Source organism: Humulus lupulus, chromosome 2 (genome assembly GCF_963169125.1).
Source record: "Humulus lupulus chromosome 2, drHumLupu1.1, whole genome shotgun sequence".
Classification (NCBI taxonomy): domain Eukaryota; kingdom Viridiplantae; phylum Streptophyta; class Magnoliopsida; order Rosales; family Cannabaceae; genus Humulus; species Humulus lupulus.
Window position 1 is genome coordinate 2,710,803 of NC_084794.1, and position 16,185 is coordinate 2,726,987.

The 16,185-nt window shown below is 30.2% G+C and overlaps 3 protein-coding genes across 4 annotated transcripts; all 3 read left to right on the forward strand.

The window, feature by feature from the left end:
* Positions 1-2,426: 2,426 nt before the first annotated feature.
* On the forward strand, positions 2,427-6,409 carry LOC133819252 (uncharacterized). The gene is made up of 9 exons (XM_062252454.1): positions 2,427-2,837; positions 3,249-3,435; positions 3,637-3,770; positions 4,296-4,408; positions 4,500-4,758; positions 5,096-5,251; positions 5,949-6,028; positions 6,128-6,177; positions 6,272-6,409. Exons 1-9 carry the CDS (start codon positions 2,427-2,429, stop codon positions 6,400-6,402), a joined length of 1,521 nt encoding a protein of 506 aa, XP_062108438.1. The 3' UTR covers positions 6,403-6,409.
* A 1,901-nt stretch (positions 6,410-8,310) lies between these two features.
* On the forward strand, positions 8,311-10,855 carry LOC133816884 (uncharacterized). Of its 2 annotated transcripts, none has more exons than XM_062249206.1 (8): positions 8,311-8,520; positions 8,657-8,697; positions 8,780-8,843; positions 9,062-9,256; positions 9,451-9,522; positions 9,721-9,899; positions 9,998-10,116; positions 10,510-10,855. In XM_062249206.1, the coding sequence occupies exons 1-7, from the start codon at positions 8,371-8,373 to the stop codon at positions 10,113-10,115; spliced, it is 819 nt and encodes a 272-aa protein (XP_062105190.1). In that variant the 5' UTR covers positions 8,311-8,370; the 3' UTR covers position 10,116; positions 10,510-10,855. The 2 variants fall into 2 exon arrangements, with proteins under 2 accessions (XP_062105190.1, XP_062105191.1); XM_062249207.1 differs by having other exon boundaries at positions 8,381-8,520; positions 8,785-8,843.
* Positions 10,856-10,988: 133 nt separating this feature from the next.
* LOC133816883 (cytochrome b561 and DOMON domain-containing protein At3g61750-like) lies at positions 10,989-15,133 on the forward strand. Its single transcript, XM_062249205.1, has 4 exons — positions 10,989-12,302; positions 13,118-13,514; positions 13,631-13,917; positions 14,563-15,133. Exons 1-4 carry the CDS (start codon positions 12,042-12,044, stop codon positions 14,839-14,841), a joined length of 1,224 nt encoding a protein of 407 aa, XP_062105189.1. The 5' UTR covers positions 10,989-12,041; the 3' UTR covers positions 14,842-15,133.
* The last annotated feature ends 1,052 nt before the right edge of the window (positions 15,134-16,185 follow it).

Sequence of the window (16,185 nt, forward strand, 5' to 3'; positions counted from 1 at the left end):
GTAAAAATTCGTAAAATGATCTAAACAACTATAATATATACAATCATAAGAAAAATTACACCAAAAATCATCCAGGCATAGAAAATAGTAGAGGTACACCGATACACTCAAAAATAGGGGGTGCATTGTATAATTTCCCTATATATTTATATGTGAGGATCTCATTATCAATTTTGCATCAAAATAGCATCGTTTTAGCAAAAAATCAAGTTTATATATGATTGCATCGCAAGAGCATCGAAACATCATCGATTTTGCATCGACTTGCGATGCAATCATCACTACAAAAAATCTTAGTTTTAGTCACAATAAAATTTGTGACTACAAGTAAATATTTTGTGACTAAAGAAAATCCATCTTACTTATGTCATCACTAAAAAGTCCATGGCTAAAAGTATTAGTCACAAAAATCATAATTTGTTGTCACTAAATGTATTTTTAGTCACAACAAAGTTTATCACTAAAAATAATAGGTTGTGATAAAAACTACATTAGTGACAACTTGTAATTAAGTATGACTTTTTAGTTACAAATAATTTTTTGTTGTGACTAAAAGTGACATTTAGTTACACAAAACATATGTTGTGACTAAAAGGTTGTCACTAAAAGATATATTTATTTGTAGTGCATATGAAAACTTATTTTTTTGATCAAAACGATGTTTATCGATGCAAAATCGATGATGTTTCGATGCAAAATCGATGATGTTTCGATGTTGTTGTGAAGCAATCATAAAAACTTGATTTGTGGCCAAAACGATACAATTTCGATGCTCTGCACAGAAATTTGACGAAAACTTTGGAGGTTCATATTTTTTCACTCAAATGTCTGTTTCAGATGTTTTTTTTTAATTTTTGTATTTTTTTCAAGATCTAAAAGATTAGAATAAGAGAGAGAGTGAGAGAGTGATGCAATGAGAGACGTTAGAGAGAGAAAGAATTCGGACTAATAGAGAAAATGAGTGTTTGAATGTTAGGGTATTTTTGTCCAAAAAATTAAAATTATCATATATTTAGGATAATAACTTACGTTGGCATATTAAAAATATTTAACTAAATTATCATGCATATAAAATAAAATTTCTCTTGGTATATCAACCTGCGGATCAAATGGCCATTTATATAATTATATTTTGTCATTGAATATGTATAAAAAAAAAATTGACAAATTATCTATCTATATATTTAATATATCATCGCATTATTTGTTTTTTCTTCCAACAGTTTTATACCAATGACTAGTCAACTACAAGTTTTCATACGTTATATATGCATAGAAACTCTGATCTAAAATATAATAATTGAATGAATAGAATATATATATATATATAAATAAGATATTAATTAATACTTGTTCTTTTGCAAGTAATAAAACTTATTATCCAAGATAAGCAATACGATAAATAAGAAGTTTCCTCAAGGATGTACATATTAATATAATCAATCAATGTAATTAATTTTTATTAATTAAATATAGAATTTAAATAAATTAATACAAAGTTAATAAATTAGGTGCCAAAGGAGGACGGCAAGCAAACTAAGTTTTTTATTATGTATAAATTATTAATTAAATTACATATTTAATTAATATATATATATGTATGAAAGAAAAGTTAATTAAGTGCCAATGGTACGCAAGTAATGATCTCAATTACAGCAAGTTGAATATATATATCTTCTAGGAAAATGTTCAATTACATATGCCAAAGGATTGCTTTTGAGTTAATAAATAATTTAATTATAATTTTTTTTTATTTCTCTATCTCCGACTTGGTAAAGAAAATTATTAGTCAAAGCATTTTATAAATACCAATTCAAATTCGTCCTTTTCTCTTAATTATTATATAATTATTGTAGAAACTATATATATCTGATGTTGATTACGCCGGTCAATATAGTAATTAAGAGTATCTAAAATAATTTCATATTACACATATGTTTGTAATATATATTCAACATTTTTTGTGAAAATAATATACATATATACTTTAAATATATTTGTATATTTATTATGCTAAATGTTAAAAATATATGCGCATGCATCATTTAATTTATGAAGAAAAAAAATGATGAATTACAATATAGATATAACGATTGCATAAATTTATATATTTTTATTTTTAAAAAAAGTAATTTTCATATAAAAAAAATTAACTGATCGACTTTCATATAGTCAAAGTCAAACATATCATAAGTACCATTGTTCCTAATCCTAAATACTAAAAGTTAATAAACTAAGATAATTGCAAGGTAGAGAAAAAAAAAACAAATTAAAAAAATATATAAACATTAATCACATGTATAATATTAAAAATATATATATATATATATTTTGGTCTTATAAGATATAAAAAATAAACATCACCAACACTATATATATAAGATTGTGTTAATGGTTGCACCATATATATATACTCATCACAAAAAATGTCTAAACTACTACTACTAGTCTCTTATCTTTTAATAATACTTACTAATACCTCTTCTTCTTCTTCTTCCCCAACAACCAATCTCTACACCAAAATTCCAAGACTAAGTGTCACCGGAGACAGGTTGTTCCTCCACAACCCGGAAACCCTTTCAAAGATTTCGATTTCAGAGGATTTCGAAACATTTTTCTACAACCAAACATTGGATCATTTCAACTATAGGCCAGAAAGTTACTCTATATTTCAACAACGGTACGTGGTGAACTCTAAGTATTGGGGTGGCCCTAATTCTAATGCTCCAATTTTTGCTTACCTTGGAGCTGAAGCGCCTATTGATGGAGACATCTCTGATATTGGCTTCATCAATGAGAACGCCCCTCATTTTAAAGCTCTCATAGTCTTTATTGAGGTAATCACGACATATATATATATATACGTACATATTTCATCTATTATATATATAGGGCCTGTTTGGCTAGGCTGGTGCAACTATGTATTGCAGGGAAAATCTCTTCAAATAAGGCAACTTATAATATTTCATGCATGTTGTATATCTAAAACTTAACTACATAACATAACAAGAAAACAAGGTTAATTATATATGATATAGAAATTCTAGTATGTATTGGGTATAAAAGGTGTTATAAAAAGTTCAACTTTTAATAACAATAGCTAACATTATAAAACATCTATGATAACACTTTTTTATTATAACTTTTCCCATGGTAGTATATATATATATGAAAATCTTGCTATATGCCTCAAATATTGTGGTAATAATGAAATATTGTGTATTTATATATATATATATATATATCAGCATCGATATTATGGGAAATCAGTTCCATATGGATCAAGAAAAGAGGCACTAAACAATGCAAGCACTTTGGGTTATTTCAACTCAGCTCAAGCCCTAGCTGATTATGCTGAGATTCTCCTTCATGTTAAGAAAACATATCAAGCTTCATATTCTCCCATCATCGTTATTGGTGCATCCTACGGTGGAAGTTAGTTTTCATTTACTTATTTAATCTTAATTTCTCAACATACTAATACAACTAATCATAACATTAATATATATATATTGATTAATATAAATACCGCTGACTTCTAATTAATAAGTATTTAAGATATATAAATCACTCTCATCTTATTTGATATGTATAGCCAAAATTCAATAATAATTATTTATTTGTATATATTTTCAGTGTTAGCATCATGGTTTAGATTGAAGTATCCTCATGTAGCCCTTGGAGCTCTGGCATCATCAGCTCCAATTCTTTATTTTGATGATATCACACCACAAAATGCCTACTTCTCAATCGTCTCTAAAGACTTTAGAGTAATACTTCTCATTATATCATAAATATATATATATAAGAATTTTTTAGTAGGGTATCACTTTTACCTCTACTACCATATGGACGTTTTTTATTTTCGATACTTTGAGAAATTATAATTATTTTTTTTCATCATGATGATGTACATTATAGTTATAACAGGCATCGCACCAATTTTTGAAACATTCCAAATAATTTACGGTACCGAAATGAGAGTCCGAACAATCAGTTGCTCGCGTGCTTGATTTTTTTTATACGCGTGGAAAACAAATTGTTTGAACTCTGATTTCGACACTGTAAATTATTCAGAATTTTCCAAAATTTGGCAGGATGCCTAGAACTATCATGTCCACTATCATACAACAAAAATTGGATTATAATATCTCTAAGTACCGAAAATAGAAAACACCTCTATGATAAGGGCAAAAGTATAATACTCTTACCTAAGAAGCTCCATATATATATATATATATATAGATTCAAATCTCAATGTAATGATTTATATATATATATATATATATATGCAGGAAGCTAGTGAGAGTTGTTACCAAACCATACTGAAGTCATGGTCCGAAATCGATAAGGTTGCAGCCATGGCTGGTGGTCTTTCAATACTTAGCAAAAAGTTCAACACTTGCCGGTATATATTATTTAAATAAATATATTATTCCATATAATTACAGTATATATATACTAATCAATATAAAAAAATGTTATATAAATATGTATAGGCCTTTGGAGTCGTCATCAGAGCTGATGAACTATTTAGCAGGAGTGTATACGAGTGCAGCACAATACAATAGTCCACCAAACTATCCAGTTAGTATAGTGTGTGGAGGAATCGATGGAATAAAGAATAATAATAATAATAATAATTACAGTATTATCGATCAAATATTTTCAGGTCTTTCTGCTTATTTGACCAATAGGTCTTGTTATGTCAACAAACCTCAAAATCTTACCGAAACTGATGAGGGTTGGGATTGGCAGGTAATTAATTATAAAAATAATCTCTAATATAAATTATTTTTTTAATTATATTTTAAAAGAGTAATCGGTAAGAATTGTCTATTTATTAGAGTTATTTTATACTTTGACCTAATTTTGATATTTTTTTGCAAAATGAACCTAATTTAAAATTTTGATCACTTGTCTGAAAAATTTTGGCAATCTGTTTCGAGTGTCAGAAATCATTTTACAAAAAATTATTAAAATTAGGCCAAAGTACAAAACCACCCCAAAAAATAAACCATTTTGGCAGGTTACCCTTAAGAAAATCATATATATAATTATTCTTATATATATATGTGTATATATATATATATAGACTTGTAGTGAGATGGTATTTCCAATAGGCATTGGTAACGATACCATGTTTGGTGAAGCTGAGCCGTTTGATCTACAAGACTTCATCAAGGGATGTAAGGACTACTATGGAGTTCCACCACGTCCTCATTGGGTCACCACTTACTATGGAGGCCATGTATGTAATCTAATCTATAAATATATATATATATGTATATATCATCACTTCATAATTAGAAGAGAAAAAAATACACTTTACTAATAATAAGCTTTACTTAAATTGATTAATAATTTGATGCGACAAAACCACATTATTAACCTCACCTTTTTAGTAAGAGAAATTTGTGAAAATTGTCTTCTTCTTTTTTTAAGTAATTTTACATTTTGATTTATTTTTGATAATTTTTTGCAAATAACATTTGTCTAAAATTCGATTAGTTGTCTAAATTTTTTGACCAGTTATCGAAAAAAATTTGATTAACTGTCTAAATTATGAGAGATTATTTTGCAAAAAATTATTAAAATTAAGCTAGAATGCAAAATAATTTTAAAAAATAAATCATTTGGCCAAAAGACCTTTTAGTAATAGTGACGAGACTTTTTAATAACCCTAACCCCTATTATTATTTTGTGTATATATAGACACATTAAATGATTGTGTCTTTTATTAGAGTAGAGAAGAGACCTTAATTTTGTCTGATATGATGTGAGATCAAAAGTCTTATTAAATGCAATTAATGCTTCTTTAGCTACTTATGCATCATAATAACTATAATTAAGGGTTGGATGACATTAAAAAAAATTATATATAATTTTTATTATAATTTCCATGATTATGAAAATAATGAGAGACATTTATATATGACTATTTGCAGGATATAAAGCTTATACTAAAGAGGTTTGGAAGCAACATAATATTCTCCAATGGACTCAGAGACCCTTATAGTAGTGGCGGGTAATTAAAAATTTAATTAGTACTAAACTTGATTTGTTTAATTAATAATGAATATTTGATTAATATCTCATCCTATTATTATTTTTTATATATATATAGGGTCTTGGAAAACATATCAGACAGCATTTTGGCCATCAAAACAACCAACGGTTTGTACAAATTAACTCCTAAATATATTATATTAGATATATATATAGTAATAATTCTTATAATTAGAGAAAAATTATTATTATTATTTTGCAGGGTCTCATTGTTTGGATATTCTTCCATCAGAAACAAGTGATCCAGATTGGCTAGTGAAACAAAGGGAGATTGAGATAAAGATCATCAAAAAATGGATCACTCAATACTATGCTGATCTTACATCTTTTTGAATATTTAGAAAAATGAGTTCATTAACATTAGAAATTGTAATATTATTATTACATGCATGCCACTTAATAATCTATCTCCTTCTTTTCTCTTATATTGAAAATGACTATGATGATGTTTTCTTCAATATATATATATATATATATAATAAGAATAATGATATGCACACTTAAATATTACACACAGTAATGTGACATTGTCTTATAGACACTGCATTCTAGTTTTAATAAATGTGATTGGCTACGCTAAACTGTCATGACACTGTGTGTAAACTACATCTGGTTGCAATTTGGTTTCTATAAAGTTCTGATTTAGCAAATAAGTTCTTAAACTTCTAAATTTCTAACAATTATTTATACTAATGAAAAGTTGAATTTTTTACCCAATAAAAATGTATTTAATTAGTGCTCAAATTTAGGTTCTTAATATGCATAATTTTTTCTAATTTATGATGTAAAAATTGTAATAACTTTTATTAGCAAATATATGATTAAATTGCTAAAAAAATTAAAATTCAGAAATTAATTGTGAAACACCCATTTATTTGTGATTATTCTTAGTCCTCCAAACTTTCATTAAGTTTATTTTCTTTAACGATTTCATATATATTTTTTAATTATTTTTTATCTTAGAAAAACTTTATTTAAAATTAAAAAATACATGTGTAAGGTTTTTTATTTCAAGGATATATAGTTTCTAAATGTGACCAAATATATACACAACAATTACTAAATATATTCTTTCAAAAAAAATTACTAAAAATATATTCAATAAAGAATAAAAGCCGTATAAAATATTTTTAAAAAAGACATAATAGAAGGTAAATCTTTATTTTTTCTTATTTATTTGAGAATTTTTTTAAAATATGACTTTTATATCATCATTGTGCGAAAATATGGAAATTATAATTTTGCTAATTTGTATGGGAAAAATTTATTAAAGAAAAAGATAAAGTATGGGAAACGCAACTACTAGCTAACTAAATATGGAAGCTATATTTAAAATAAAAAACACATCAGTCAAATAGGGGTGCTATTGTAAAATTAGCATTCAACTCTTCTTTCTGTCTCAAACCTCAGCCACACAAACATGTTCTCTCTTTGTGTGTATATTTATGGGGGCAACTGGTTACCTTCACGTTCTGATATGTGTGTCTATTTTTGAGTTTTTTATGGTGACAGTTACCTATGTTACTAAAATCATAGTTACTTCTTCCTTTTTTAATGAAGTGTTCTTCCTCTTTTTCCTTTAAATTTGATGTTTTCTTTTCATATTTAATATGAGTAACCCATCACCCTCTTATGGTAACTAGTTACCCCTCCAATGGCAGAAGGTAACTCCTCTCAGGTTACCCTTCATGGTACATGTTATTTAACCTGTCTCTAGAATTGTTTTTACATAACCGTCAAAAATCAATCAAGTAACTGGTTTGAAAAAAGAAACGTACAATCTAAAAAAAAAAGAAAAAAAATGTTTACAATAAATAAAAAGTAATAATAAACACAATTCTTTTTTTTTTTTTAAATTGCAAAACAACCAAAGGAAATTTTTAAATCCGTTATATAAAAATAAAACAAATAAGCTAAAAAAATAATAATTAAATTACAAATATATCCTTCTAAATTAATAAAATTTGATTAAGAATAAAATTATGGCATAAACTAATTTTTATACAAAAACATAAGAAAATAAACTCATAAAAGTGATAATTCTTAAAAATAAATCATATTTTTGCATACTCTATTAAAAATATCATATAAAAGATAATTTCCTCTATTTTGTTTGTTCCAAACCTAGTGAAAACGTGGGCCTTAAAGAAGAGATATTTTGGGCCTCAATTGGGCCTAGGCCCATCTTTGTTCATCAGTGACGAGATCATCAACCATCATCAACACTGGACTACAGGACTGCAAAACTCCTTCGCTACTAATCTTTTTTTGACTCAGAAAGGAATCAAATCGAAGAAGAAGATGTTAAGCGTTAAGCGATTGAGTCGACCTTCTCTCATGGCTTCTCAACTGTTGAAGCTCAAAGACAAGAACGAGCTCGTCTCTTACATACCTCATTCCCACCATTTCTTTCCTCAAAGGACCTCCATTCGCTTCTTCGACTTTTACAAGGTACGTACCCTTAAAGAATTAAACTTTACTCTCTCTGTTCACTTACCCAGAAATTATTTCCTGCTCATTTTCTTTTTAAGTGTCTGAATTTTCTGTCTCGACAATTGAAATGACATAAACCCTTTTCCTCTCTCAGCTTGGGAGCAAAGATGCAATCGACAAAGAACGAGCTCGGCTGTGAGTTATCTATCCTTACTAGTTTTCTGTTTAGCTCAAAACCCTTTTGTTTAAATCATGTATTAAGATTTATCTATGGCAGTGCAGATGAAATGAACAGAGGATACTTTGCTGATATTTCTGAGCTTAAGAAACACGGTGGCAAGGTAACACTTTTGTCAAAAGTCAATAACCCTTTTGTGGATTTTGTTCATACTTCATATATGATATGTGTTGATCTCAATGGGATTGAATGTGATTTGGATAAAGAAAATTTGACTTTGTTTTGGGTTGATTTGTCTACTAACCAGGATTCTAAGTTAAGTTGACCTTTTAAATTGGTGGATGACATTCAATTTTTTTTTTAACTTTTAAATTTCTTTAGGTTGCTTTGGCAAGTAAGATAATCATTCCTGCAATGGCAGCTGTGAAGTTCCCTAGCATAGAAGTGAACTTCTCTAGTGGGAAAGCATTGAAGCTTCCCATTGATTTGAAGGAGAAGGAAAGTGCAGCTGATGCTGCTAAGTCACTTATCCCTAAGGCATCTTTGGTATGCGTTTCGTTTCGAGCAAATGCGCAGGTATACAATCTCTAGTTGTGCTTTGTTATATTGTGCTGTAACAGGATTTTGAAACAAATTAAAGGGAAGAAATTAGTATAAGATGCAGCAACATTTGCTAATTAGGCATAGGCTTTTGGTTACTAATTTTGTTGAATTCATTGCGGCATATTTAGAAAACCTTTGAATAATGTAATGCTCTTTCTTCTTGACAGTCTATGATTAGTTCTTGGAGTCTACCTTTTCTTGATACTTTTCGTAGTTCAAAGGATGTCAACCTGTACGAGGTAAAGTGTTATTTTTACTAAGCTTTTGTACAATCTTCTGCACTTAGTTTTAGCTCAAGAACAGAACTTAAAAAATCTGTAGATTTGTTTAAGACCAGCTATTGTCAGAATAACTTATTTGGCTCCTTATTTAGGCATCATCTCGATTCAGATTTTCCATTCAGCCCTTACTGTTGTCTTAATCATGTTGGTATTTAGGTATCGTTCATAGACTCGTGGCTCTTATGCCAGACTCCAATTAAGCAGCTTCTCCTTCGAATTATGAAGAAATCTAATGATGATGGAAATGACTTTGCACTCAAAAGGCAAATTGTGTATTCATTTGGCGATCACTACTACTTCCGAAAAGAACTTCATATACTGAACCTTCTAACCGGGTAGAACACCATTCTGTTGCTTCTGACTTTATGTAATTTAATGTAAGAAGAAAATGATTATAAGAAATACCATTGTCAATGTTCTCCACACTGCACAGATATATATTCCTCCTTGACAAATTTGGTAGAATAAGATGGCAAGGCTTTGGATTGGCGACGGAAGACGAGTTAGCGTCCCTTCTTTCTTGCACGTCACTTCTTCTGGAAGAGAAGTAAGGTAAATCAAAATTTATATGTACTTACCAACATTTTCAACAAAGATGTTTCTGCCTCTGAATGCATTGTTCATGCATACTTTGTTTCTTTTTCACCTTTAGTATCCGAAGAATTCCCGAACCCAAATGGCCAAATCGCCAACTCGGGTCTGAAACAAGATCCTCCCAAAACTCAAGCTTTGAAATCGTCACTGCCCTTTTCTTCTTTCTGCCTCTAAGAAAAGCATTTGCACTGTCCTTGGTCTAGATTCTAGTTGTCTCATTTATCATTTTATTCTTTGCTTCTTCTACTTTCCATCATAAGAAAAAACTACTATCTTGCAGAAGAAAAAACTCTTATATATTTTATTTTGTTGTGTGATTTTTGACTTCATTTCTCTAATGTTGTTTTCCAGCTCCATTTTCTTTTGAGAAGCATTGTTGAGAAACTTAGTACAACCAAGAGTTGGTAGTTACAAAATAAGGTTGTTGACCCAATGAGCAGAGGAGTTTTGACCTCAAGAAGCTCCAATTATGTGATTGTAAGCAGTGATATTAGGCTAATCATTTTGGGACTCAAAGAAAGAAAACCAACGCCACCATCAGAATTTCGGAACAAACATAACGTCTTTATAAATTTAGGATGTGTTTAGATTTTTTATTTTTTTTATTTTTTTTTTACACTTAAAGGGGAGAGGGCCTAAAATTTTCTCTTAAATTAATTGTTTTAAATATGAAAGAATTTCATTTTTATTTTGCAAATTTTTACAATGAACGAGTATACTATAATATACACATTGGGTGTTTTTTTGGTTACCAATGTTTTTAACCCTTTGATCTCAATTAGATGACTATAATCTAGAGTAACTTTTGTATCAAAAAAAAGCACTTAATTAATGTAAAAAAAATATTAAAAAAAAGCTCTGTTGGTAACCACTCCTATTATTTTTTTAATCTAAAAAACAATATATAACATATGAAATGTAAATTTCTGATTTATAAACATTAAAATATAGTATATTTATTATACTCCAATTATGTATGGTAGTGAATTATGCTACGTACTTGGAGAAATATTATTAAAGAAACATGGTCAAACTAAAACCAAATTTGCCTAAATGGCCTCATCAAAACACATTACAAGTGCCTAAAATGAAGAGAGATCTACCTCTTTGCTTATCATGTACATTCATCATACATATATGTGTATGTATACATATATATATATATATAATATTACAAGTCATAGCTGAAAACTATCATTGCTTTTGCTTTTTGTTTTCCTTGGCAAGATGGGAAGTTGAGATCAGAGGCCTCCTGAGGCCTCTAGTACTCTACCGACAGATTACTTTAAAACCAAGTAATATGAATGATTAATTAATTAAAATAAGTGTATTTGGTGGAGGAGTCTAACTATCAAAATAATAATAACACTTCTTTCATCATTCCTTGATTTATATTATCACACTGTTCTAACTAAAAACTTATTGTTTTCTAAAACTTGAAAAATAATTAATAATTGCATGCTGTTGCTGATATGATGTCGTTTTCATGTTTCTTGTCGTTTGGTATGGCTCAAAAAGAGCTGTTAAGAGAGAGAGAGAGAGAGATACATCAAGTATTGTATATATATATACATTTGATATAATTATGGTTTGGTGGTGAGGAGAATCATGATATGTAACTATGCACCAAACCAAAGCATAGGACCCCACCAACATCAGCAACAACTATATTCGGTAGAAGAAATATAGAGAATGAGCCTTAAAACTCAAGAGAAGTGACTAAAACCTCTCAACCGTTTCCTACTTCCATACATGTCTTCCCTTTCACACTCTGATCAACCACCTCCTTCTTCCTCAGCCTACTCTTGTTCTTGTTGTTCTTCACTCTCATCCATTACTCCTTTCTTACTATCACTCACTCACTCACTCACTCTTCTTCCAATATGGCGAGTTGGGTGTTTCGGGCCTCTCCTTCTAGGCTTCTTCTTCGGCTGTTATGGGCACTCGGTCTTCTTAGCTTGGTGGCAGCTGATGGTGATGCTAGCTATGCTGCTGGGGCAGCTGAAGTTGGCTATGGCGGTGGTGGCGGTGGTGGTGGAGAATTAGAGCTTTGTAATAATGATCTGAGTTATTTTCTGCCACCACCTTATGGTAACATGTCTAATGTTATCTGCAAGCCAGTTTGGAACACTTTTGTTTTGAGGGTATGTCTCATCTCAGTTTTCCTTGGTTACAAATTGTCAAACTTTTTCTGAGAAAATTTTGGTAAAAATAGAAAGAAAAAAATTATTTTTGTCATTTTACAAAATGGTATTCTTTTGATAGCTCTTTGTAAAGTAGTCTTTCTGATAAAATGAATGTCGAGTGTATGTGACAGTGTGTCGGATACAAGTGCCTTTTGTATAAAAAAAAGTGATATTTTTCTATAAACTGGAGCCCTAGGCATAGGCGGCCTATGTTCAACATGGTATTGCTCGGTAAACAAAACCCTACATAGCAGTTCCAATGCTACGCCTTGAACCACTCGGCCATCTCTCCTACATAATGATTATGGTTTATAAATCGAGTAAATAGGGATTCATTCTTATTTTATTATTGGATAGTGTGTCGGATACAAGTGCCTTTTGTATAAAAAAAAAAAGTGATATTTTTCTATAAACTGGGGCCCTAGGCATAGGCGGCCTATGTTCAACATGGTATTTCTCGGTAAACAAAAGCCTACATAGCAGTTCCAATGCTACGCCTTGAACCACTCGGCCATCTCTCCTCCATAATGATTATAGTTTATAAATCAAGTAAATAGGGATTCATTCTTCTTTTATTATTGGATAGTGCGTCGGGATACTACTTTCCAAAGAATTATCAAAATAATGCTATTTTACAAATTCACATTAAACAGAATATCTAATGTGCCAAACACCCCAACCAAAAGATATTGTAATTTTTTTTTTTGCAAAGAAGTGGCATGTTTTGGTGTGAGTTGGCTGACTAGAATGCTCCCATGTGACATTTATTGCAGTATACTCAAAATGAAGATAATGTGATGAACATTGTGTTGTCTGCTGTGTACACAACTGGATGGGTAGGAATAGGATTTTCAAAGGATGGGATGATGGTTGGGTCTAGTGCCATTGTGGGATGGGTTACAAAGAAAGGCCAAGCAAGAGCTAGGCAATATTATTTGCAAGGTTCAAGAAAGTCACAAGTCATAGCAGACAAAGGTGAATTGCCACTTACTGGTATACCTTCTTCTGTTGTTCTCCATGGACCCAGAATTTACTTGGCTTTTCAGTTGAAATTTGAAAAACCCCTCCATCACCAACCCCTTATTCTTGCTTTTGGATTTTCATACCCAACTCACTTGCACTTGTCTCATCATGATGACAAAACAACCATCAGATTTGACTTCAATGCAGGTATGCATTTTGATCTTCTCCTTGAAGTGTTTTTGCTCCTACAAAGTTCAACGTTCGAGTCCTTCTTGGGTACCTACGTAGCAATTGTTATAGTTTTTTGCTGAATGTGTTTACAGGCTCAACAAGTGATGCACCTAATGATCTTGGCAAAATGAAGAAGAACCATGGGATTTTGGCCATATTAGGATGGGGTCTAATCCTTCCTTTTGGGGCAATTATCCCTAGATACTTCAAGCACAAGGATCCCTTGTGGTACTATCTACATTCAGTGATTCAATTAGTGGGATTTGTCTTTGGCCTTGCTGCTGTTGTACTTGGACAACAACTTTATAACAAGATAGGAGCTCACTTTCCAACACATAGAGGCATTGGGATCTTTATTCTTGTTCTTAGCATCCTTCAGGTTAGTGGCCATGAGATTTTGGAGGTCTAAATATAGTTTTTTTAGAAGAGTTTATACATTTTTAGACTCTATGTTTTATCTCATTACCTGTTTGGACTATGTGTTTTGACAAATCATTTTTTTGACCCTGTGTTTTGTAAAATAGTTCAAATAAACCCATAAACCTCATTTTGATGAACAAAAAAATGAATATAACAACACAGTTCTTAGGTAAAATGACTGTATTTTTGTTCTGAATTGTTAGTTTGATGAATTATTTGTGATTTTAGTTCAAAAAAATTTGATCAAAATCGGATTTAGGGGACTATTTGAACTATTTTAGAAAATACAGGATCCAAAAAGTAATTTATCAAAACATAAGGTTCAATTAAGTAATTAGCCAAAACACAGGGTTTAAAAATACATAAACCATTTTTCTAATTAGATTCCTTTTAATTTGGGAATCTAGGCACAGGCTTCGCTTCACCCCCTGTACTTAGAGTCGGACCTAATTTGATGAAGCCTAGTGTATCAAAAGGGGTTCAAACTATCCAAACCACACCGCAAACACCCCTATTTAAGAGCTCTAATTCAATCGAACAAGTCAAGTAGAGCGGAAAATCTAAAGGAATGTTGTTTAATTTGTTTGTTTGTTTGTCTGTCCAGATATTGGCATTCTTTCTTCGACCGAACAAGGAAGGGAAGATTCGCAGGTACTGGAACTGGTACCACCATTCAATGGGAAGACTTGCCCTTCTTTTTGGAGCATTGAACATAGTGTTGGGAATGCAAATTGGAGGAGCTGGGGATGATTGGAAGATAGGTTATGGATTTGTTCTTGGTATTGTTCTTCTCTCAGTCATTGTTTTGGAAGTTTTGAAATGGATTAAAAGGTCAGAGGAGAAAAAGATGGCCTCCACATTCCAAATGAATCCAGTACAATAAGCACTCATATACATATATATATATATGGTGAAACAAGACAGAGATTGGAATAGTGATGCATTGTGTTGAATTGAAGTTCATTCCAGTCCAGAGGAGTTTCAATTTCAATTTCAATTTCTGCCTCTCCAAAGCTAACAAGTGAATATTGTATATATTTCATATTCTTGATTGTATGAGTTGAGCATTTTTGTTTTCTTTTCCATTTTTGTAAGGTTGGTTGGCAAGTTGGTCACCTTTTTTTGTTTATTGGTTCTTGACAAATTGATCTATAATCCTCATGTGTTTACTACAATGGTGGTACATCTAGAGCTAAAATGTTTTAATTTTTCTATTAAATAGGCATCAAGAAATGCAATTATTGAAATACTATCATCAAAATGTCAATATAGATTGGAAACTCGATTAGAAAATATTCAATAAATCAAGTGTAGTTTTTTTTTTTTTTAGCTTAAAGAACAATGAGCATAAATTATGAATTGAGTAATGATATGTGCACCCAAATATTACACAAATATTACACACAGTGATGTGTCAGTTTAGTCTAACCAATCACATTTATTAAAATTGGGACTCACTGTTTTAAAAAGCAGTGACACACACGTCACTATGTGTAATGTTTGAGTACATATTATAGGTGCACATATCATTACTCGTATGAATTATACTAACAAAAGTTGGTACTTTTAATTTGTAGCAAATAGCAAAAGATTATTCTCATTTCTTCTCATATAAAAATAGAACACATCAATGCTAAAGCTTCTTAATATATTTTTCTAAATTCTAAATTTGTTTGTTATCGGAAAAATGCCATGTTATTGGAAAACTTGGTTAGAAAAATATTATTTGGTTATTTCTTTTTAAATAATGTACTTAAAATATAATCTTTTTCTTCTTTTTTTAATTGGATTTTTTAACTTCTATTTCTAACAAGCTCAAAATATGTTGCACCAACTTCACAAATACCACTTAATTGGCTTATGCAATGAATTCTACCACCAGTTATAGAATAATATATATTTAGTAAGAGTGTTGTTATTTAGCACATTAAAGTGTCCATCACCACATGAGATGACACTGTATAATTAGTTAACGATACCCCATAATAATTATTAAATTAAAATATATGGGACCTAATATTATATTGCAGCAATAACAGTATGTCATATCCTTGTGGTATAATGTACTACTGGTACCCCTTGGCAACTCTCATTTAGTAAATCACAGCCACTTTTATGTCATTTATCAACGAGTAGTTAACTAGTAAACCAAATAAAAAATGGTATAAATCAACTCAAGAAAACTTGTGGTATAAATCAATACGTGAACACCTAATTTCTTTTTGCA

Bases quoted from the DNA above. Each gene is read 5' to 3' on its own strand.
- LOC133819252 (XM_062252454.1), top strand. From the start codon at position 2,427: ATGTCTAAACTACTACTACTAGTCTCTTATCTTTTAATAATACTTACT. The intron at 3,771-4,295 runs GTAATACTTCTC...ATATATATGCAG, and splicing joins TCGTCTCTAAAGACTTTAGA to GAAGCTAGTGAGAGTTGTTA. The intron at 4,409-4,499 runs GTATATATTATT...AAATATGTATAG, and splicing joins AAAAAGTTCAACACTTGCCG to GCCTTTGGAGTCGTCATCAG.
- LOC133816884 (XM_062249206.1), top strand. From the start codon at position 8,371: ATGTTAAGCGTTAAGCGATTGAGTCGACCTTCTCTCATGGCTTCTCAA. The intron at 8,844-9,061 runs GTAACACTTTTG...AAATTTCTTTAG, and splicing joins TTAAGAAACACGGTGGCAAG to GTTGCTTTGGCAAGTAAGAT. The intron at 9,257-9,450 runs GTATACAATCTC...TCTTCTTGACAG, and splicing joins CGTTTCGAGCAAATGCGCAG to TCTATGATTAGTTCTTGGAG.
- LOC133816883 (XM_062249205.1), top strand. From the start codon at position 12,042: ATGGCGAGTTGGGTGTTTCGGGCCTCTCCTTCTAGGCTTCTTCTTCGG. The intron at 12,303-13,117 runs GTATGTCTCATC...CATTTATTGCAG, and splicing joins GGAACACTTTTGTTTTGAGG to TATACTCAAAATGAAGATAA. The intron at 13,918-14,562 runs GTTAGTGGCCAT...TTGTCTGTCCAG, and splicing joins TTGTTCTTAGCATCCTTCAG to ATATTGGCATTCTTTCTTCG.